At 40.4% G+C, this 23,099-nt stretch overlaps 1 protein-coding gene across 4 annotated transcripts in view; it reads right to left on the reverse strand.

Moving 5' to 3' along the window:
* The window catches only part of csnk1g1 (casein kinase 1, gamma 1), a 56,379-nt gene that overhangs the window by 15,107 nt on the left and 18,173 nt on the right, over positions 1-23,099 (reverse strand). For all 4 annotated transcript variants that reach the window (XM_036585967.1, XM_036585966.1, XM_036585965.1 and 1 more), the window contains exons 5-10: positions 6,122-6,273; positions 2,196-2,430; positions 1,909-1,994; positions 1,729-1,813; positions 1,392-1,540; positions 1,177-1,284 (exon numbers count right to left, since the gene is read on the reverse strand). In XM_036585967.1, the coding sequence (XP_036441860.1) occupies positions 1,177-1,284; positions 1,392-1,540; positions 1,729-1,813; positions 1,909-1,994; positions 2,196-2,430; positions 6,122-6,273 (815 nt within the window). The remainder of the gene's footprint in view (positions 1-1,176; positions 1,285-1,391; positions 1,541-1,728; positions 1,814-1,908; positions 1,995-2,195; positions 2,431-6,121; positions 6,274-23,099) is intronic.

Consider the following 23,099-nt stretch of genomic DNA (forward strand, 5'->3'; position numbering starts at 1 on the left):
GATGTGCAAAATTGGCTTGTACTCAAATAAGCAAACAAAAAAGCAGATTACCAAAAAAATACAATATGTATGCATATATACATATTCCAAAAACCTTCTACGCCCTGCACGCATTCCAAAGCATGGGATGTGCTCTGCATGCTCGACAGCAGCTTTCAGTCCCGGTGGGCAGTGAGCTGACACTTCGCAGTAATGGGACCTATAATCAGGGCTGGAATCCCCACACTTTATATCAACCCTCTATACAGTGAACCAAAAGGGTGGACCAATTACCATTTTGCTACGTGAAAAGCTAATAAAAACAGAGAGCAGTGATTAGTAAACTCTGTTTGACCTGTATTAAATTGAAAACAATACAATAACATGATGTTTGAAGTTTTACTTTATGAACTTTTTTTGATATCTGTAATATCTAATAATCCTTCAGGGACAGAAGTGTCAGTCAATCCAATCTTGAACATGGAATTTACAGATACGCCTGTTACCCAATGCCATGGGCATTAATACACCCCCATACCATGACAGACTCTGGCTTTTGAACTTTACACTGGACCTCTGGATGGTCCTTCTTTTCTTTGGCCTGGAGAACACAATGTCCATTGTTTCCATTAACAATCTGAAAAGCTGAGTCATCTGACCATACCACACTTTTCTACCCTGCACCAGTTTCAGATGAGCTTGAGCCCAGAGAAATCGGCGGCATTTGTGGACAAGGTCTTAACTTTAGTCTTATCTATTTATTGACAATGGTTTGTCAAAGTATTCTTGAGCTCATGTGTTTATATCCATCAGAGAAGCATGCCTATTTTTAATGCAGTGTTGTCTAAGGGATCAAAAGGTATGAGCATAAACTTACAAAAAAATAAATAAATAAAAAATAATGAAGTTGAAAAGGTAAAATGTTAAGTATCCTGTCTTTATATTATTTTTTAAATTAGAAATCAAAGTGGATCTATAAATCACTGCTTTCTGTTTTATTTCAGATACGGTCCCAATTTTTTGGTATTGAGGTTCATAATAGGCAAAACGGCCACTGTAATGTGAAATAAGAATGTAGTCTTCACTGCCTGCCCACTTTGTTTGGGGGAAAAGATAGTCATCAGAGGAAAAATTAGCTTTGCCAAAGCAGCAGGCTGATACCATCCTTGTTTAGAGGGGATGAGCAGTGCCCCTTACCTGGTTCCTCAAGGGCTGATGCTGAGATGGCCTGTCTCTGTGTGCGTGGCTCTCACGGGTGACTGCTGATGCTCCTGAGTCTACATGTACAGATCCAACTGGTGTGGGCTTTGAAAGCCAAAACAGAAAGAAAATTAATCGCAGAAAAAAGACATTTCAGTTGGTGTAAATGGACACAACTGGAACGTTCTAGAGAAAAGAGAACATTAACTTACAATTTGCCTGCCAACCCAGTCATAGGTGTAATCAAATGTGTATCCTTTTCGTTCAAACAGCTCAGTGAATAAGGTCCTCAAGTACTCATAGTCTGGCTTTTCAAAGAAATCCAACCGCCGTACATAGCGTAGGTAAGTAGCCATCTCCTCTGGAATAGCAGAAAGGACAATGTTTGAAAGCTTTAATACAAAGGAACAACTCTTTCATTGTGTGAAGCAATAACAAGTCACATCAGAGGGGTATGAAATAAATGTAGCAGAGGTTTTTTCCCCTCCCAAGTAGGAAAATATGATTTGAAGTACAATGAATGAAAGAAAGGAAATCTATTTAATCTACCTGGAAAGTTCTCACAGAGAACTTCAATGGGAGTGTTCCGCTTTGTGTCCCCGATTTTCTGATACCGTTCTTTTAAAGTGTCAGCCTGCAAAGTGAAATTGAATTGCACAGTCTTACTTGTGGAGGAAGAATGAATTTATTATTATTCTCAAGCAAAGTTGGACTGTTTGACTGACATACCTTTAGTCCCTGCCACGGGAGACTGCCTCGGAGGAAGTACATGAACATGTGACCTAAGGCTTCAAGGTCATCTCGTCTACTTTGCTCTGCAATGAAACAGGCAACAAATATCCTTGTACAATCCATCCACACAAACAGCAAAATACACAAAACCTGCTTGAACAACAACTAGAATTTATAATCTATTACAGTTTTCCTGCCTATTGACCACATCGAATACTTTTCTTAGAATTGTAAGGATGAAAAAACGGAGGAGAATTTGTTTACTTTGGCAGTTGCGATCTTACCCTTCCCCAAATGTGTATTTATGGACATGTATCGGGCTGTGCCAGTGAGGCTCTTGTGCTCCCGGTACGGAATGTGTTTTTTGGTTTCAGGGTCGATGTATTCTTTGGCCAAGCCAAAGTCTATGATGTGAATGATGTGTTCCTTTTTGTTCCCTTGCCGCCCAATGAGAAAGTTCTCTGGCTTCACATCCCTGTAGATGAGGTTCTTCGAGTGCACATACTCCATACGAGAAATCTGTAGAAATGTGACACAGAACATGGTCAGCACAGAAGGAGATCACAGAGTAAAAAAACTGTGATAAACAGTGGTGAAAAGATAGCTAGAGCAGACTTTAGTCTACAGAAACTGTGTGAGTGTTCTGGGTGTTCTGGGTGTTCTCATTCATTTCAGAAAATCATTTTCCAAAATTGTTCTCAGTGACTGAAACAGCAAAAGCTCCACAGGTGTACAACAGGGCTCCCCATATTACTCATACTGATATATAGGATGCACAGGGCTGTGCATCCTATATAACTGAGTCTAAATGGGGGGCAAATGAGTTTGTCTTATAAAGTAATTTCTAGGTCAGGTCAGGCAAGTGGAGGTCAATTCATACTTTCAACTTTAACCTACACAGCTACTTGTAAGTGATCTTGCGAGGAGAACATCTAGAGACAATCATGAGCAGTTTGTGCCTAAATGTGGGTGGGAATGTAGGCTTTTATGGTGGGTCTCATGAAAGCAGAGCTCAAAGTATAGGGCGATCGTCAGCATCGTCCAATGGCCAACAAGCCTATCATCAGCCCATGTACATAGATCAGACATAACATTTTTATCTTGTTTTTACGCTCATTGTCCATTTTACCAGCTCCACTTACTATATAGGTGCACTTTGTAGTTCTACAATTACAGACTGTAGTCCATCTGTTTCTCTGCATACTTTGTTAGCCCCCTTTTACCCTGTTCTTCTGTGGTCAGGACCCCCATGGACCACCACAGAGCAGGTACTATTTGGGTAGTGGACCATTCTCAGCACTGCAGGAACACTGACGTGGTGGTGGTGTGTTAGTGTGTGTTGTGTCGGTATGAGGGGATCAGACACAGCAGTGCTGCTGGAGCTTTTAAACACTGTGTCCACTCACTGTCCACTCTATTAGACACTCCTACCCTGTCAGTCCACCTTGTAGATGTAAAGTCAGAGACGATAGCTCATCTGCTGCTGCACAGTTTGTGTTGGTCATCCTCTAGTCCTTCATCAGTGGTCACAGGACGCTGCCCACAGGACGCTGCCCACAGGACGCTGTTGGCTGGATATTTTTGATTGGTGGACTATTCTCAGTCCAGCAGTGATACTGAGGTGTTTAAAAACTTCAGCAGCACTGCTGTATCTGATCCACTCAGACCAGCGCAACACACACTAACACACCACCACCACGTCAGTGTTACTGCAGTGCTGAGAATGATCCACCACCCAAATAGTACCTGCTCTGTGAGGGTCCATGGGGGTCCTGACCACAGAAGAACAGGGTAAAAGGGGGCTAACAAAGTATGCAGAGAAACAGATGGACTACAGTCTGTAATTGTAGAACTACAAAGTGCACCTATATAGTAAGTGGAGCTGATAAAATAGACAATGAGTGTACAAACAAGGAGCTGGTCATAAAGTTATGCCTGATCAGTTTATGTACGTAAATTAGCCAAAAAATAAACTCAAATTAAGCATATAGATGTGTCACATGCAGAAAACACATTATGTGTGTTAAAAAAAAAAACATTACATTACTTGCAAGGGAAAAACAATTCCATAGACAACAATAGTGTTTCGCTAGCTAGCTTTTTTTGCTTGTGGTATTAATAGTACTCTGGACGTTAAAGAACACGGACCAGAGGAACTTGCAAGCGGGTTTTACCATTATTAGGAGTACAAAAAGTTTGATAATGCAGACACAGATGTTTAACAAGTTGTCCCCAGACACGTACTCTCATTACAAGATCATGCCTGGCCCCACGAGACTACTATGAATGAAGCTCATAGTACAAATTATCAGTGTCCTACATATATTTTTGAGTAATGTCATCAGCAGTATACATGCGTATGCACACAAATCAAGGTCATCCAAGTTGTCACATAGCTAAGTATGTTTCAATGTAATAAATGTGGCATATTTTGAGGATTCACAGAACCAAACAGGCATGTTTATGCATGCAAATGTAGCCCCATGTACAAAAGCAGACTGAGCACCGCCAACACAGATTTTAATACATGCTTAGCAAAGCTACATGTACACAAGACTGCCTATACTATAATTTTCCCTCTGACTTCACTGAGACAGCCACATCACTCTAACTACGCTCGGTAATGTAACATAAACAAAAGATGGGCATGTTGAGAAGCTTTAAGCTTTATTCCCCCTGCTGACAGACTAAATCATATACTTGCCTTATGTCTCCTACAAAAGATTAGATCTTGTTAGCCACCTAATCTTTTTTGTTAGACAACATTTTTATACTCTGGCTATATTTGGGTGATGCACTGCTGTCAGTGGAATAATGTACTATATAATTAGCTTAGCCAACACCAGTATTTTTAGTCTCTACAATAATTTCTTGCATTAATTGACTTCTTTGCAGCTCATTTTTCCAAACCAAAAAAACAGAGGGGCTTTTTCACAGCATAATCCTTGAGGTTTTGAAATCCAGGCAGGCGGAAAACAAACCAAAATATGTTAATAATGGAGTTAAAAGCACCGGAATTGACCAGAAAGCTACACTGTCAGAAATGTCTGTCAACCTGCACCTACATTATCAGAAATAAAGGTACTGTGCAGGGACATTTTTTGTTCTTAGAGGTACAAACAATGTAAATGTTACCTCAAAGGTAAAACAGTGGTTTTAAGGTCCAATTGTTTACCTTAAATATTTTTTCGCCTAGTGTAAATATACATACTTGTACCTTTTCATAACCGAATGTTTTAAAACAGAGCAATAAATTAAAAAGCCTGGAGACGAGACGGGGTGTGTGGAGTCAATACAATTTACAAAATATAATTTCAATGGATTATGGTTCAGTTATGTTCCCTGACTAAAGGTACTGAAGATGTAGCCTTGAGGGTACCACCCCAGTGACAAGAGGGGCACTGCCCCAGCGACAGTTTAGTACCTTTATTTCTGAGAATGTACCTGTTTGGTGCGAACCTACTGAACTTTTCTTTAATTCGGTTTGTTCTCATAGGTGTGAACACTCCACCTGCACTCTAGTGCGCATCAAACAAATGAACTGCGATCCAGCAAATGTTGTCTCAGTTTCGGTTCGCATACATATGAACCCTGGTAGAAACACATTTTTTTGATGATCCGCACCAAAGAGGGAACTTGATATCGGAGCACGCTTTTCTGCTTCATCAGAGTTGTATTATCTGCATAATCTGCCTGTTTTAACATCTGTTTTTGATCAATGCTCATATTGCTCATGCAGCACAAGCTGCTGCTAATAACATTAGACAAGCAATAAAATAACAGCGTAGCATTTCCTTTGATTTTGGGGCACGGACCACGCAACGTATTGCATTAGCGACCTGATTGGTTACATTAAAAATTGACAAAGCAATCATAAAGATTCAGATACTTTATTATTATTGCTATGACTGTGATACACAGACATTCAGCATTTTCTTTTTTGTTTTCAAGTAGGCACTTTTTGGCTCAAACAGTGGTAAAATTTGTAAAATCCCTGCAAAATTTTCGACCAACAAACAAGCATTCACATGATAATCTGATGCACTTTAGATGTTAAGGTGTGAAACTGACCAAACCAAATAAAGATACAATGTCACCAAAACCCAAACTCTGCTTCGGACTTCAGCAAACAAATTAAGTGTGAAAACGGCCTCACACTCCTCTACATAAAGGATCTTTGGAAACAAAGCCAGGGCAGACGTGAACTCACCAGCTGAATGGCAATCATTAAGACCGTCTTGAGGGAGAAGGTGCGGTCACACAGGTCAAAGAGGTCCTCCAGACTGGGGCCAAGCAGCTCCAGCACCATGGCATTGTATTTCCCACATGGCCCAAAATAGTATACCTGGGGCAGGCCTTCAGCTGTGAGAAAGCAAGAGCGAGCATTTACCAACACAGCACAGCCTGCATTAATTACACAGAGCCACCTACAGCTCCAGTAATAATCCTTTTAATGACAGAATTACACAAACATTTATGACATTAATTACGACCTAACATTTTTTTCCCCCCAAGGGTGAGCATAACGATGAAAAGTACAGTCTTATATCCTGTACTTGCATACATATTTATTTAGACGCTTAACAGTTTAAAACCCATTAATCTTGGCAGTAAGAGAGTTTCTGCCTGAAACAACAACAAATAACATTTGAACAAATGCAAACCGATATTAAAAAGCATTAAAAAGTAAGTTTTTGGTTTTCATAGAGGTAGATATCTTTGAGCTGGTCAGGAGAACATAGTGTAGTGGGTAACACCTCTGCCTATTGCGCTGTAGACTGGGCTTCAATCCTCGCCTGGGTAAGCACTACACTATACCAATAAGAGTCCTTGGGCAAGACTCCTAACACTACTTCCATCGCCTACCTGTGTAAAATGACCAAATTGTAAGTCACTCCGGATAAGAGCGTCTGCCAAATGACATAAATGTAAATGGCAACACAAGTTTGGTTCAATTCTATCACCAGCACACCTGATTTAATTTAATGAAGGATAGACTTAGCCAAACCAGGTATAGGATGACTAGCTACAAATAATACTCTATTTCCTCAAAGAGAGGTTTGGAAATGGTTAAACGAACACACTGACATACATAAAATCACGATTCATAACTATTTACTTTAATATTAGCGCTTTTCAGCAAATAAATGATTACTGCCAAGATATTTAGTGTGTTAAATATAATTTTACACAGTAGTATATATACACACACATAATCAGTCATTTCAATTTGTATAGAAACATTATTATTATGCATTATTATTCTTTCCCTTAATGAAAGGTAAAAAAGGAACCTCTTGCAGGCCAGGCCAGTGTAGATAAATACAGTAAAACACAAACATTTACACATCTTACATAAAGTTTTACATTTGAATGCAACATCAAATAATGACAATTTATTGCGTCTCTTACTGTAGTCTTTTAAAAAATATACAACTGCTATCAGTCTTGTAAATTATTTCTTTATGCCATCACAGGGAAAAGGCTAAATGTAGGTAGGTTATCTGAACAAGCTGGATGTTTCTTGGGACACACTAGATTCACAAAACAAGCATCCGCTGTCGGTCAGTTTATAGGCTAATCCACGCAACATAAACTGGAAAATATCCACAGGTAAATAAATATAATGCCACTATAAACAGTAAAAACAATTTAGTAGGATTTTTACCAGCAAGCATAACTACACAGCTAAAATAGGCAAACATTTCCCAAACATTTACATGAGTGTAAAATCTTTCAAATGTCAGTGAATTAAATTGTTCTGAAAGGTCTTGAGGTCAAGCAAAGTCATCACAGATGGAAAACAGACACAAGGGATTCATCTTATTCACCATTAAGGTTCCTCAGGCCTCACAATTCAAAACCCCATAGGTTACGTCAAGAGGTTATTCATCCTGCCACTAGATGGCAGAACAATGAGAAGGCGCACACATTTCTGGCTGGATTCATGAGTTGCTCTTCCATATCAGCACCTGCTGTTTTGTGCATGGCAATAACTGCCAGAGAAAGCCTAGCAAACCAGAAACCTTCTTTCTATGTGTAAAGAAGCCCAAGCATGACGGATCAGTGTATCATCCTATCTGGCATGCTGGTTACATTTCATAGACTCACATAATGTGTGAAAACCCATCACCGAGCTACTATTGAAGCTTTCAGTTCATATAATTATCATCCTCGGTGCATCCAGTGAGGCTGAAGTGGGTAGTTGTGGAGCAGGCCTACGCCGCGCATTGTGTGGTTTTGTTTGTAACACCCCTGAGAATGGAGCGCACGCTGGCCTGACGATGACTCATCTGTGTTCAGACTGCATATAACACGTATTCGGCAGAGTCTCTCCATGGTGATTAACACTTTCTGTAGCTGCTCTCTTGATTCCACCGCACAGGTACATGCAGAGCCAACATGTGAGGCAAGCATGTTCAGGACAGAAGCCACAAACACAAACGTCTCTCAGAGAAAAACCCTCATACACAAATTATATAGACTACAGGAGTAAAAACGCATCAGTGTGAAAGTGGCAGCTCAACTGCATCGATTTTGGAGGATTAGAAGTGATTGTCCTTAGTGCTGCTCTGATACTGTATTGGCCTTGATACTGGCTTTTAAAGGAACCCTTTAAAAAATGTACCACATCAACAAATCTGTCCAACATGAATAAATAACTGGATGTGGTTTGAGCAAACTTTAATGATTTATTTTTACAGAAATGATTTGGGCTAAGCATTGAGTTATTATTGTTTATAAGCAAATTTAGCCTGGCCAACACCATCGACTACATCTGGAGTAAAAGGAACATGATTTGAATTTTCGTCGAACCTTTAAATACTGTATTAGTATCTGCAATAGAGAAAACTGATACCACAAAGCAACTGCAATATGCACCAGTAGATGGAGCTTAACTGAAGCGAGCAACATGTCAGTGGTGTGGGAACATATCATGACTGGGAAAAAATAAAAATAGTTCTTGCAAAATCTGTAACTCCAGTATTTTAAATGGTGGCGGAAGCAGCTCAGAAACTCTTAGCTGGTTATCATTCTGGGTCGTAGTGGGTGATGGAGCCCATCCCAATGGTCATTGGGGAAAAAAGGGAAAAAAACAGGTCGCCGGTCAGTCACAGGCCAGACACACAGACACACACACATTCACACCTAGGGGCAATTTAGCATGTCCAATTTGCCTGGCTGCATGTCTGGACTGAGGGAGGAAACCAGAGCACCCGGAGGAAACCCACACAGACACGGGGAGAACATGCAGACTCCACACAGAGAGGACCCTGGTTGCCCGGCTGGGGAATCGAACCAATGCCCTTCTTGCCGGCTCTACCGACTGCGCCACCATAGCTAAGATGTACATCAGATGTGATGAGGCACTCAAAGAACAGTTCAAATTTAATTAAGCATTTAAAGATAAACCCTGCTAAAGAGCACAGCGACTTTTTTTGCAGCTGTGAAACCAATCAAATGTGAAGTTACTCAGCACTCAGCAGATGATCAGCAGATATTTAAGGAAGATGAGTCATCTGTACCAGAAAGAAAAATGTGGCACTGGTGCATCCCTGACTGTAATACAGTGTTGTCAAGACCACTAAAGGTGAATTTGAGCCAAGACCAAGACTTTTTAGTAGTTGAGTCCAAGTTAAGACTGTGACAGAGACAAGGCCGAGACCAGGAGCGACGAGACCGAGTCAAGGCAGAGATCAAGAGATTGTACATTCACTATTATTCTTCACACATGAAATTTATTAATACATAACATTTTATAATCTCTTTTGCAAAATATTAAATTCAATAATATAAAACTTAAAAACATGATCAATTATTATTATTATTATTATTATTATTATTATTATATGATAATCTTAGCTCAACTATGCATTGGAAATTTGGAAGCAAATTATGTTGAGATTATTCTCTGTCCATCACCACCTAATAGAATAAAAACCAAACAACATACCTTAATATTTGTTATTAAAAATGAAAATATTCAGCATGTCAGCATGGAAAGGATCAATTAGATTCTAAACAGGTACTAAACAGATTTTATTTAAAATTGTAGTGCAGGGGTCTCAGTTTCAAATAAACTGGGGACCAGTAGCCAGATCTTCTCTAAGAAGAGGCTGGTAAAAAATGTAGGGAAAAAGTCTGCCATCCGCACCCCCCCCCCCAAACACAAATTTTATCTACATATATGCACTTATTTAAATGTGTAAGCGTTTAGCAACACTTCTGTCACCACGAACCGGTGATAACTAATGATGATCGATGATGTTGATGATGAAGTAGTAAATTCATACAGAGTCTAATAAACAGTTCAGCATTCATTCCAATTAAATTAACATTTAACAGTAGAACCGCACGGGTTGATTGCTGATTCTGGGATCCAGTGTCATTGTACATCTGAATGGAGGGACTATTGTTTGGGTATTTAGTGTATATTGAGAAATACTTCAGAATTGTGCCAAAATACACTAAATTATGGCTCGAGGTTTCATGATGTATGCAGTAGCTTCCTAAAAACTGAGGTCAGAGATTTACATCCCTGATTTAGATTCATACAAAAGATGTGCACAGCCACACAATCGACTTGTCAGTCAAAGAGCTGTAATTGTGGGTATCTGGGCAAGCGCCTAAACGCAACTGTAATTTTGAAATAAAAGGTTATTGAGCGATATCGCAGCGTTCAATTAAGATGTGATGAGGAATGAGGCCCCAGGGCTTGGGGCAGCATAAAGGCTGTCAGGTTGCAGTTTTCCACACCAGTCTGCTCCACTCGCCCTCTCTGCTCCAACAATGCACCATCTGCCAGCAGGCCCGTTTCAGGGCGGCCACCTACGCCTGCTGAATCAGAGCAGCATGACTGGAGCACAGAGCCACGTGATCCTGCAGCCTCTAGTTTACATACAGTACATCAGGAAGCCCGGAGGGCACCACCTTATATACATACACGCACATACACAAATCAGAGAGTATGGCTAGGCCTCAGCTGGTGTGGTGAGAGGAGCTGGTTGATCAGTAGCCAAGCTAAAGCGCAGCTAGGCGCAGCCGGTAAGGCCCTAACGCCAGGGCTGCCGGCCAGGAGGAGTATCAGAGTTCAGCACAATACTAGCTACACATTAACCAGAAACAAAAGAGAACTGTACTGGCGCTGAGGGATGGGCTCTCTTCCTGGAGGAGTAGGCACGACACAAGTGGGGGGATTTTCATGTGGCTGGGATTCAACGTGCACCAAGCAGTTGGCCAGATTAGACACATACGACTAAGTTGGATGTCACATGAATGGGCGGACAGCAGATTTTTGCTTGTGTGGAAATCTCCCCATAGTGATGTCATTCCCACACATTTATTAAACTTCCAAGTAGAGCAGCCTCGATTGCTTAATTATGAATGTACCTTCTCACTAAACTGGAAATAGTTTCTTACAGTAGGAAACAGAACCTGATGGACATTCCCACTATTCACTGCTTGGCACATACTGTTTTTATTAAGGCTGTCAACTGATTAAGTTAATTATTCACTATTAATCATATTATTTCTCCATTTCAAAATATCAGTGCACTTTGTTATAGCTACACGTACGGTAAGTTGGTGGTAACTGGTGGTATGGGCAAAAATTATATTTCTAACAATTGTAGTATATATTTAGTTTGTATATAACAGGTTTTTGAAAAGAATAACAGCTGTAGTACAGTGGAAATCATATTTTTATTACTCTAATAAAGAAAACAAATAAACAAACAAACAAAAAAAAAAACAGTGTCTTAAAATTCTGGGACATCCCTTCACTTTTTCATAAGAACCATTTTTATCAACCAAAGAAAACACGTAATATTTTTATGGAGCAAAATGACAAAAACAAAACTGAATGATATTTAGATAAATCTATGTCAGTATTTCTTTCTAACACGAGCCCCAAAAGGCCCCGGAATGTAATTAATGCATGATTTAACAAGGGACGTAATGAAATGGGAATAAGAAGTCAACTTCAGCTTTGTCGAATTTCTCATGTCCTTTGTCTCATATGTGCATCCCATACACTCGTGCCCCAGACTGTCCGACACTGCTGGAATTTGGAAAATTAGTTAGTTCAACTAGTAAGCTGAATAAACTCATATACTGCCCACTGCCAGCTATATGGGTGGACAAAATAAGATGTCAAAATGTGTTTATTACTTTCAATGACTCAACAACACTGTTTTCACCAACCCAAAGTTCACATGAACCAGAACACAAATTACATGAACGCAAGGTAAACATGAATATTGGGTGAACAAAGTTTCCAATTTCATCACCAATATCCAGCGAGAGCAGCGGTGGTTACGTCTTTAAACTCCTTCATGGTTGTCGCCCTCTAGTTTGTTCATACAGCTTAAGGATTTTTGCTACTATGGAAATTTAAGGGTAACTGTAGCTTTGCATGTTGCTACTGCTTTCATAAGTTTGCTGCTCCCTGATTTAGTGATTTAGTTCTCTCATGAATACTCAGTGTGTTTTACTTGCAAATGACACTTTGGACTCTTGGAACTTTGCTGATAAACAAATTAACTATAGGAGAAGCTGAAAATTGCATTTCTCAAGAGAACGCCAATGAAACCTGCCATTTAAAAGCTATATTTGAACGAAGAGATGGGACCAATCTGATCCTATATCCTATTAGCTGTTGGGTTGACTAAAATGCTGTTTGTTTGGAGGTATTTTAGTCTGGAAACGCCAAAAAGCAAGAACGCTACTTGTAAAGTGTGTAAAGCCAGTGTGCCGAGAGGTGGAAGTGCAGCTGCGTCCTACAATACAACCACTTCAATCAACCATCTGCACGTGAAGGAGTACCAGGAGTTCATGCTAAGAGACAGGAAGACACTACCAAGCAGCGACTCTCACTGATGCTCTCCAGAAACACGATTACCTTCAAGCAGACAACCCAAAGGCTAAAGTGAACGCAGAGAAGTGGCTGAACTTGATTAAATCATTAAATACATTTCAGAAACTGCTATATCCGAACTGTACAACTGAGTGTCATCACCATTAGCAGCGCAGTTGGATGTTAAAGTCATGAGCTTCACAACTGATATTTGGACCTCATGTGAGTCCAGTGTCTCTCATGAGTCTCACTGAACACTGGGTGAACTGGGACTACAGAGTGCAGTGCATTAGGTGAAAAAATGCAGGGGGTCACAAACCAGCAGTTCAGCTACAGCCTCCACTACAGGTATGCTTAGTGATTTGAAGATTAAGCACAACTTTAAACAGAATACCAACAATAATAACAATAATATTAAAGAGATTCCGATACAAGAACTCTTTTTACTCTTGTATCGGAATCGGTATCGGAAATTGTATATCGAAATCGGATTGGAACTGAAAAAATGTGGATCGGCCCATCACTATTTGAACGAGAGGACTACAATCGCAGATCCACAGCAAAAGTGGGTGAGCAGCTGGGTTTCAGCCTGCACTACTACAGTTGGTAAAAAATTGAAATACGAAAGGGCCAAATTAAAAACGCGCTAAATAAATTAAATAAAAATAGCAATTATTTATGTATATATTAACTTTTAACTTTTATGGCACCAGTTTTATATAGTTTTATTGGTTGGCCTTTTGTTTTTTTTTTAACTGATCACTTGATTTATCAAGATAATAAACAGATTACTCAACTGCAAACATAATCAATAATGACAGCCCTACTCCCCCGAGTGCTGATATCTGATCAGTACAGTACAATTTTCCGTAAACATGTACACAGACGGGAACCTGATTCTGTATCACTACTATCTTAAATATGGACCTTGACTGGGCAATTACTGTAATGCTGACGCTACATGAATGCGGTCTCATGAATAAACATGGCCTCGCTCCCAGAGGACTGGGAAAGTCAGCAAACGAAAGAAATATGACTCTGAATAGCTGTGCAGTACGGAGAGATTTTCTAGGACATTAAGTTCATCATTCAATATTTTCTAAAAACACTGCCACCTTCTGAATGAAGAGAGAAAGCTCAGTTAGGATGTAACACAGAAAAAAAACAAAACAGATTTTGTATAACTGTATAATTCAGCTGGCAAAAACCAGCCCAATACCGGTTCCATGTAGTACTGTGGAGTGATCAGAGAGAAGCAGAGAGACAGAGGGAGACCAAGAGAGGACGGGCATGGGATTGCATAAGTGCCAGGAGCTCTATTATGTCATTCACAAAGCCGAGCAGCATTAGAACAGAGAGAACCACTACCTCCCACCAGCGCTTCATCCCTTCACTGAGTAACAGGCCCACTCCTACGCTGCAAACTCAGCGGTCAGAGCGGTGGGATTAACTAACTGCCCACTTCACTGTAAACGCTCAAGTAGAGATGGCAACCAAGCGCTACTGTGACTACAAATGGCGCCAGGTAGGACCAGATACAGCTCCAGACCGTAGCTACTGTCAAATAAACAAAAAAAAAAAGCAGGGTGGAGACCAAGGCTAAAGGAAAGGAGTGGAGTGGGGTTCATGCTGGCAGACACATACAGACATCTGCCATCAGTCCTTTAGCTCTGTGTGTGGTAGAGATTTAACCAGGACTGAAATCTGGATCTAAACTCAAGTTATGGGAGCACCAATTATATATACACGTTATCATGGCCAATACAGATGTCTTAATCTATGGCTGGTCAGTTTTTGGGCCAGTTTTTATTAGGGATGAGCACAGGTAATTGAGTACTCTGTTTGAGGTGCCAGTATTGGAATACTGAAGTCACTGTTTGGGTATTCAATGTGTTTCTCTATGGGAAGGGAGAGAAAATACACAGGCTAATAATTCAGCGAAACACAATGGATGTGTTTGTATCTGTTAATAAATATGTTATGTTTTACTTTGATAGAGAGAATGTGTGCTGAGAATGTGTTAAGGATGTGACTAAGGCTAAGTTTACACAGCAGGTAAAAGTGGCCCAAATCCGATCTTTTTCTTCATATGCGAAACAAATGTGTCATCTGTGTGAACAGCAAAAAAACACACATAATCTGACATTTTTAATTCCGATTTGAGACGCTTTCATATGTGGTACTGAAATTTGATACGTATCTGATATGCAGCAATGCCACTCAGTCTGAACAGCCAGATGAGAATTCATGTGGCTTTTATGTTAATCCAACTCGACATTCATCATTTCGTGCTGCTGAGACCTCATAAACATTTAGGGTGATATTTCTGTACAAAGATTAGAAGAGACTTATCACAACCACTCCGTGTTTGTAGAGATTTCTAAAGAAATGGCCGAATGCGGCTGTAGGAAAAACGAGGCTGCAGCGTCAAAGAACAGTTAAAAGTCCGAAAGTAAAGTTTAAAGAATCCGAAGACACGAACCAAAGAAGTGACCGTGGATGAATAACATGCCCTTTTTACAGCAAACTCGAACACATTTTGGGCGATGAGCCCAGCTGTCAGTCAGTGAAGCTTCATGACGGCTCCTGTAAAGCTGGCGAAAAAGAAAAGTTACGGGACCGACTGGCGTTCGTCCGTCATGATTGTTTACCTCTGGACGAGCCACGTGAAGCAACGTGACGCGTTGATTTTTTTTTTGCACATGCGGGTCAGTTTAGGAGCTGATCTGTTCAGACTGATGTCAGAAACAGATCACATTTAAAAAATATGGCAAAAAAAAAAAAAAATTTGGTGAGAAAAACAGATTTGGGACACTTTTCCCTGCTGCGTGAACATAGCCTAAGATACACATAGCACGCCTGTTTCACTAACAAGCCTAACTACTCTAGCTGATGTTAGTTAGATCAGAAACAATTCAAATATATTTCTCTAACAAACTAACATGCTGACACATCGTCCACTGAGGAGGAAATACTGTGTGCAGAAGACGAGTCCTCATCAAAATCCAACATGAAGCCGGTCAGCCCGAGCTTATCTTAAGAGCAGACGTAACATGAAAACTTACTAATGTCCTTCAGCTGTTTAAATCAGGGGTGCACAACTTCACTCCTGGAGGGCTGGTGTCCAGCACAGTTTGGTGATTTACCTGCTCCAACACATCTGATTACACTGTTAATTGCCAGGTTAAGTTGGTGTGTTTGAGCAGGGAAACCTCCAAACTGTGCTGGACACCGGCCCTCCAGGACCGGCGTTGTGCACCCCTGGTTTAAATAATAAAACATGTTCCTCTGCATGCTGCTACGTTTTTGCAACACCAGTGCTGTCACCAAAAAAGGTAACCTTGCAGTTCTACATTGTTTTTGGCCAAAATCCCTCTTTGCTCATATGCATGTTTTCATTTAACTGCAGCTTAAATGAAAACATAGACTTGTAACACAGACTTATGAAAAGGCCTAACACGTACAGGTTTGGTGCACATGTACTGGTCTAGGTCAAGTTATTTATGTCAAACTCACAATGCAGAACAACAAAACAAGCAAATCTGTGCATGCTGTTTTACTTCCACTTTGCCGTCCATGTCTGCACGTGTTGGCCTAGCGCACCTCAGCGCACCACAATTAAATTTAGCAAGATTAAAAACAGGTTAAGCTAAGCCTGTGCCAGTGACAGAATTATTTGGGTAACTGTATGTAAAATAACTTTGGTAAACTGTTACAAATAACTTTGACAAAGTCATTTGGGACGGTCCCTAACACTGAAAGGGATGTAGCAGCAAACACAGTGATAGAGTGCGTGCTGAAGCTGATTTTTGCCACACCAAAAAAACACAATTGCACAGTTCAGTAAAACCTGTGGTTGTCGTCTTTAATTTGGCTATAAAATCGTCTTTAATCTAGTAAGAAAGAACAGCACTGCGAACGTCTGTTACCGTCCAATGCTGTTTCAGATGAGGCCGTGGTGTCTGTAGCTGCTTTGCCTGATGACTTTTTGTCCGAATCAGTTTTGCCTGATGTCGAATTATAGGAAAGCAGAGACGGGGGAAAGAACTGGGAGGAATAATAGCAGAGGGAAAGCAGGTCAAAATCTGTTAAAGGTGGGAGACAGGTTGCAAGAAACCTGAATGTGAAAACTGAATCCGACACAAGCCTGACAAATATTTGAGAAATGCAGAAAGCAACCAAACCCAACACAAACAGTCGAATCTTGTTGCGTTCGGACAAATATTCAAGCTCTAGTGTGTGGAACATGCCTGTCCACAGCCTGGCCTGGCACTGGGAGGGTGCAAAAAGGAGAAAGGGGCTAAGTGGCATCGTGGGGATGAGCTGTCAACAAGCTCTCCTTCTAAGTGTCAGCCTCCTACTGAAAGTTCCTACTACAAAGGAAAAAAGGAAAAAAGGAAAATGGGGGGGGGTTTCTGTTCTGTCACACTATTTTGATTTCCAGCTTTCCTTCTCATGCCCACGTAGCATATAAGTGGAAAGTCCCAGGCAGTGACATTCAACTTTCTCCTATTTATGACCATTATTTATTTCGAGTGTAAATACTGCAAGACACATGACCATAACAACAATGGTGTTAATCTGGGCTAATATGTGGATTTTCCATTGCAGGACCAGTGTGGAGTCCCTCCCCTTTGTGCTGATAAGAGTCGCAAGTTCAAGCGTGTGACAACATAGAAACCGAGAGAGAGACAGGGAAGAAGAAATGGACTGATCACACCCTCAGCTGAGTGGGTGCAGGGGAAGATGACTAATCACCAATAACATCCTCCCCTCGCCGACTGCGAGCTTACATTAGCACACAGCAGATTCCATTTTACCTTTATGAGAAAGGAATGTTTTCTGAGAGCCCCACCGGACCATTAAAGGCTGTATCTATTGTTCAGAACAGACGCTCTCCCGTTTCGCTTCCCCTCTCACGCCAGCAGAGGACTGGTAAAAGGTTGTTTTCTTATCTCTAGTAACGTAGGATCACGCAGTCAAATGTGATGTCCCCTAAACAGATAGGGATCGTCTAAATAGCCAGCAGAATGACATTACAGCAACAGTGAGAAGTGAATAATGCAGCTAAAAATAAGCCTGAGCTGCGCTCTCACAGACTCATGTCTGGGCATGTCAGCAGGGGTAGTCTTCATCAAAGCGCTCACCACACTTAAGCAAACCCCCAGGAAACTGTCTAGGGGAATTATGGTAGATTCATTGTGTTTTACTGAAATTAGAAACATGGTCCATGCTTCAGACACTTGAATCATTTTCCGTCCAAGTAAGAGCACGATCAGCGGGAGAACGATACAGAACCGCCAAAGCCACAGACGGCACTTCAAGGCATACTCCGCAACTTTGATAGACATTAGCTGACACTATGCTCCTTTCACTGCTCCCCAAAACACATGCATACATGCTGCTTTGCTTAGAATGCCTGGCGCTGAGCTGTAATCGACTGTCATAAGTAAAATTACATGAACAAACACTGCTGATCTGTTAGACAACAACAGCCCACATGAAACTCTGACTAACAAACATCACATCCCTACGCCCAACTGGATTGTAGCTAATGCTTTTAGCAAGTGCTACAGCCTGCATAGTTTGTGGCCAAATTCAAATACATTAGTCAGCTGACAAGCTAAGATTAATGCTAGCTACTTAGCTATGTCAGCTGCCCCGGTTAAAATTAAAGGTGCTATGCAAAATAGCTATCTGCCTAAGAGGCATAGAGCAAAGTCGGCATCACTCTTCATGGTCTTGAACCATCCTGCACTGGAAATCAACACTGATGTTGACTCATTGGAAATAATCAAAGTCCTAATAGGAAAGTGCTTTTTTCAGCTGTACAACAGCTGCTGTCTGTCTACTTGAATGAGGAGAGACAAATAAACCCAAGTGACTGCAAGGCTAACCTTCTTTGAAAGTGCAGGTAAAACTGGTAAAACACTCATTCAGACTTAGAATGCTTTATTTGTGACACAAATAAATTGTATTAACAGTTGGATTTAAAAGCACCTTTCAAGGTCAAGTTAGATAGTTTGTATCAGTATTGGTTCTCTGTATTGGCGGATACATAAGGATCAGTAATTGGTATCGGTATCTGTATCGGAGGTTTAAAAATACCTATTTCTTCAATTTCTGCAATTCCATCTTTCATTTCTTGATTTGTGTAGCAGTGTAAGTCATTGTAGGTAGTGCCAGAAGTAGTCATTTTCTGTGTTATTATGTCAAGAATGACATTGTGGTTGATCAATAGGGTTGTGCATTCTGACATTTTGATTTGAGTAAATTGATGGATGTGGTTAACCACAAGGAGAAGGGAGACTTTTCTGCTGATATTAATGTACTCTAACACAAATATGGCAAACTGCTTTCCTGGAGCTAGGTAGCGGGAAAAAAAAAAATAATAATAATAATAAAAAAAAAAAATGATTCATTCATTCATTACTGGGAATTTTTCAACTCAGAGGTTTTGAAAGCATGTTTTATCAATGAAAAAGAGCCAAGGAAAATCTTTTGGTCACTGCACCTGAGTAATAGAGGCTGCTTTAAATATGCTAATGAGGTAATGGTAAAACTAGAGCTAACCGGCGCAACAGTAGATGGTGATGTCTTGTCATCTACACGTATTTTTCTCCTGAGTGAATGTTAAGCCAGCATGTCAGGTTGTCAAAGTAACACTGAGAACCGATAACTGTCTTTTCACTGTTTATGGTTATTACCTAAAATGGTCAGCGACAGCTGAACAAACTCTAACTTCACTATTTGAAAACTGGCACTGAACAGTTAAGCACTCAAGCACCCAAACACATCCCTAATGAGCTGGTGTTGCAGTGGGTCTCCGGTATGTAGCTAACCATACACTGATAAGGTTAGGATATGGTTTCCTGCTATGTTCTGCAGGACACTGTATGTGCTGTGTGCTCAATTAGTTGAATTTTGGTGGTCCATATAATTTGCTTTTTAACATGTTACAGAGCCTGGAGCTCTGGAAAAAAATTTAATTTTTAAAATGATTATTATTTTCAGCAAAAAAATTTTATTGACGGCTGCCGACAGCGCTACTGCTCTACTGCTCAACACCTTTAAAGGACAGGGAGTTAAGAACAACTATCAATGAAACATCAAGCTCACCAGTAATCCATGTTATGTAAACAGATTTCATTATTGTATAAACACAGCTTTGCTTTTGAGTTCAGAGTATTACTGGATTCTGGCAAACTGAGCATCCAGTAGAGAAGTGAAACATGCACAATACCCAAACACCCACCGCCAAAAACAGACGCTCACATTATAATCCATCTAGACTTGCCACCCTATAAGTGCTGAGTAAGGAGTAAAGGAAGGGAATATCCACAGAGAAGGGTCTGGGCCTCCCCCAACCCATCCCCCACCTTTATCCATAAAGCATGAGCATAGAGCCCCTGCAGTGGGTCCAGAGGAAGCCACCCAGCAGCAGTCTACCCCGCCTTCACATACATTTATCCCTCCTGTGGCTGACTCTTCTGAGCCCTTTTCATAATGTTGCACAATCATCCATATGCAGCTCTTAGAGGACCAGCTGTACAGAGATGGAAAGTCAGGCATTGTACTGGGCCCAAGGATCAACGGAGGATGAGGGTGAAGAACAGGAACACTCCCTTTTGTTGGGTTTAGCAGCAGAAGTCTAGCCTGGGGGAGGGGTGCCCTCTCAGAACAGCTCGATGGCTGGAGAAGGAAGCACATCCTGAGGACGCCAGAATCACATCCACATCTCCGACACCTGCTAGTGCAGCGCCCCGGAGCTACACATCCTCTACTGTGGGAAAAGCCTTTGGAACTGTTTTAAGGACATCTTCAACCAGACTGGGGGTCTCACTTCCATGAAAACATTAACATTTTCAGACAGTTAAGTTTTTAATGCCTGAAGTGACGTATCTAAGACACATATTAAGCCTATCCCTTGAATAAATGGCACGTTAAATACTGTTGAACACCGCATTTCTTATACATTGACCACAGTAGTCTAGACCAGTCCTGATTATGCAAATGCAGATACGAAAATGTTTTCATGATAATTACCCAGCCTCTTATTAAAGTCATACTGACACTATTTTACCAAAACACCTACATCTTTAAAGTTATGTTCTGAATGTATGTTTTTAAAATAGCAGTACAGGATTAGAAATAAAGGTTCTGTGCTGGTACGTTTTCTGTTCATAAAGGTACAATCAATGTAAATGTACCCTTAAAGGTACAACAGTGATTTTAACATGCACCTTAAATAATTTTTTCCAGGTGAAAAGTACATATTTGTACCTTTTCATAACCGAATGTTTTAAAACAGAACAATCAAATAAAAGCCTGGAGACGAGACGGGGTGTGTGGAGTCAGTATAACTTAGAAAATATGATTTCAGTGGATTATGGTACAGTTACGTTCCCTGACTAAAGGTACTGAGATGTACCCTTGAGGGCACCACCCCAGTGACAAGAGAGGTACTGCCCCAGTACCTTTTTTTCTGAGAGTGTACACTGTTGGTGGTTATGTGTGTACGAGATTTGAAACCTTGTTTGTGCACCATGGAAGCAACGTTTGCACAAGTTTTTTGACAACTGAATTCACACCTACACTGTTAGAAATAAAGGTGCTGTGCAGGTACATTTTTCATTCATCAAGGAACAAACAATGAAAATGTTTCCTCAAAGGTACAACAGTAGTTTTAAGGTCCAACTGTGCACCTTAAATAGGTTTTACCAGTGAAAAGAACATCTTTTGACAAACAAATGTTTTAAAAGAGAACAATAAAATAAAAAGCCTGGAAACGAGACAGGGTGCGTGTTATGTTCCCTGACTAAAGGTACTTAGATGTACCCTTGAGGGTCCCACCCCAGTCACAGTTTCATACCATTTTGTCTATGAATGTACATTATTTTAATCATTCTCTGTCTGCTTGTAATATTATTTAATTTTGGAGCATATGAATAACCCAGTCAGAGCGAGTCAGGCTACCACATGGTGGGGTAAGTTTTAGCAATGCTACAACTAACCCCACCCCACAAAGTACACAATAAGAGGCTATGTGCCCTCATATTATTTCAAAACAGTTCATTTTTTTTTACTTTTTTATTCACAGATTAACCAAATATGTGCTGTAGTTGAAGATCAGTAGGTTACTGTTTCACCTGTGCTAAAACATGTGCCAAATTTGATTATTTTTATCTCTAATCATGTTTACTATGATACAAATATTTTTACATATTTAGACTGAAAAGCTTGTCTGGTCCAAACAATATAAAACTAAACCAATATAATTAATTGTGCATGAACCAGCTTATCAGACAATCTAGCTAATGTTGCAACCAGCCTTTCAGTCTGTACAAAACTTGTTCTTCCTGTGGGGCAAGATGTATCATCTGTAGTCACGCGACACTCAGCTGAATTGTTCACAATTGGAAAGTAATCAAAACAAAGTTTACATTTTCACCTACAGTAGAGACGTGTAGGTTGCTTGAAAACAATCTTGCCAAAACATTTTTGAAAATTTCTGAGCAAAAAAATGCTTGGCAGTGCCCCTCTCTCCCCTACATGCTGCAAATGTGTCTAATAACAACAGTGTTAATAAGTTAATAAGTCCCCTGCCACATGTTACAGTTCACAGCCACTGATACTCAACCCAGAGCAAGAAGCAAACTTGTTTTACAACAAGCACTGGGCAAATATAAAATCAACCTGCCTTGCCTATTCATAAATAAAAATATTTTCACACAAATGACTTGGAATTTCGGAATGATCTGTGTTGGCTTTTCCACACAATAAACCTATTTAAAGTTGTTGTTTTTCCCCCAGAACTTTTATTTCACTGTTCTTCACCAGAGATGGTGTAAAAGACTACATACAAAATGCTATAATGTTCCTTCTCACCACAAAGTGCTGCCACATGTTGGACTGACTCTACATGTGTCCGAGAGATGCTGCGTCTCCTCCAATGGTTTCAAACATGAACATTCAACTGCACCTAGATGGCTAGTGTGTGCCATTAGGAGCTGGAGCAGGATATGACTTGTCTTCTTGATCACGTCAGAATGATCAAATTAGCCATGAATCTCGGAAAGAAGAAAGTGACATCCAGTTGCTCAACACTCTTTACTGGCAAGAAGAAGGTTTTCTACAGCTCTTCTTTTACAGCTGTCTGCTCTCCATTAAGACTGCTTCACAGCAAAGCTTGCGGGCAGGCTAATTGCAATCACATCTGCAGATGTTTGGGTAAACATCTGAACCCTCAGCTGCACTACTGCAGAACTGTCCAGATAAAGCATTACCACCTTTACTCAAATATTTCTGATATTTCTTTAATCCGTACTGAGAC

This window comes from Colossoma macropomum, unplaced genomic scaffold, assembly GCF_904425465.1.
Source record: "Colossoma macropomum unplaced genomic scaffold, Colossoma_macropomum, whole genome shotgun sequence".
Classification (NCBI taxonomy): Eukaryota; Metazoa; Chordata; class Actinopteri; order Characiformes; family Serrasalmidae; genus Colossoma; species Colossoma macropomum.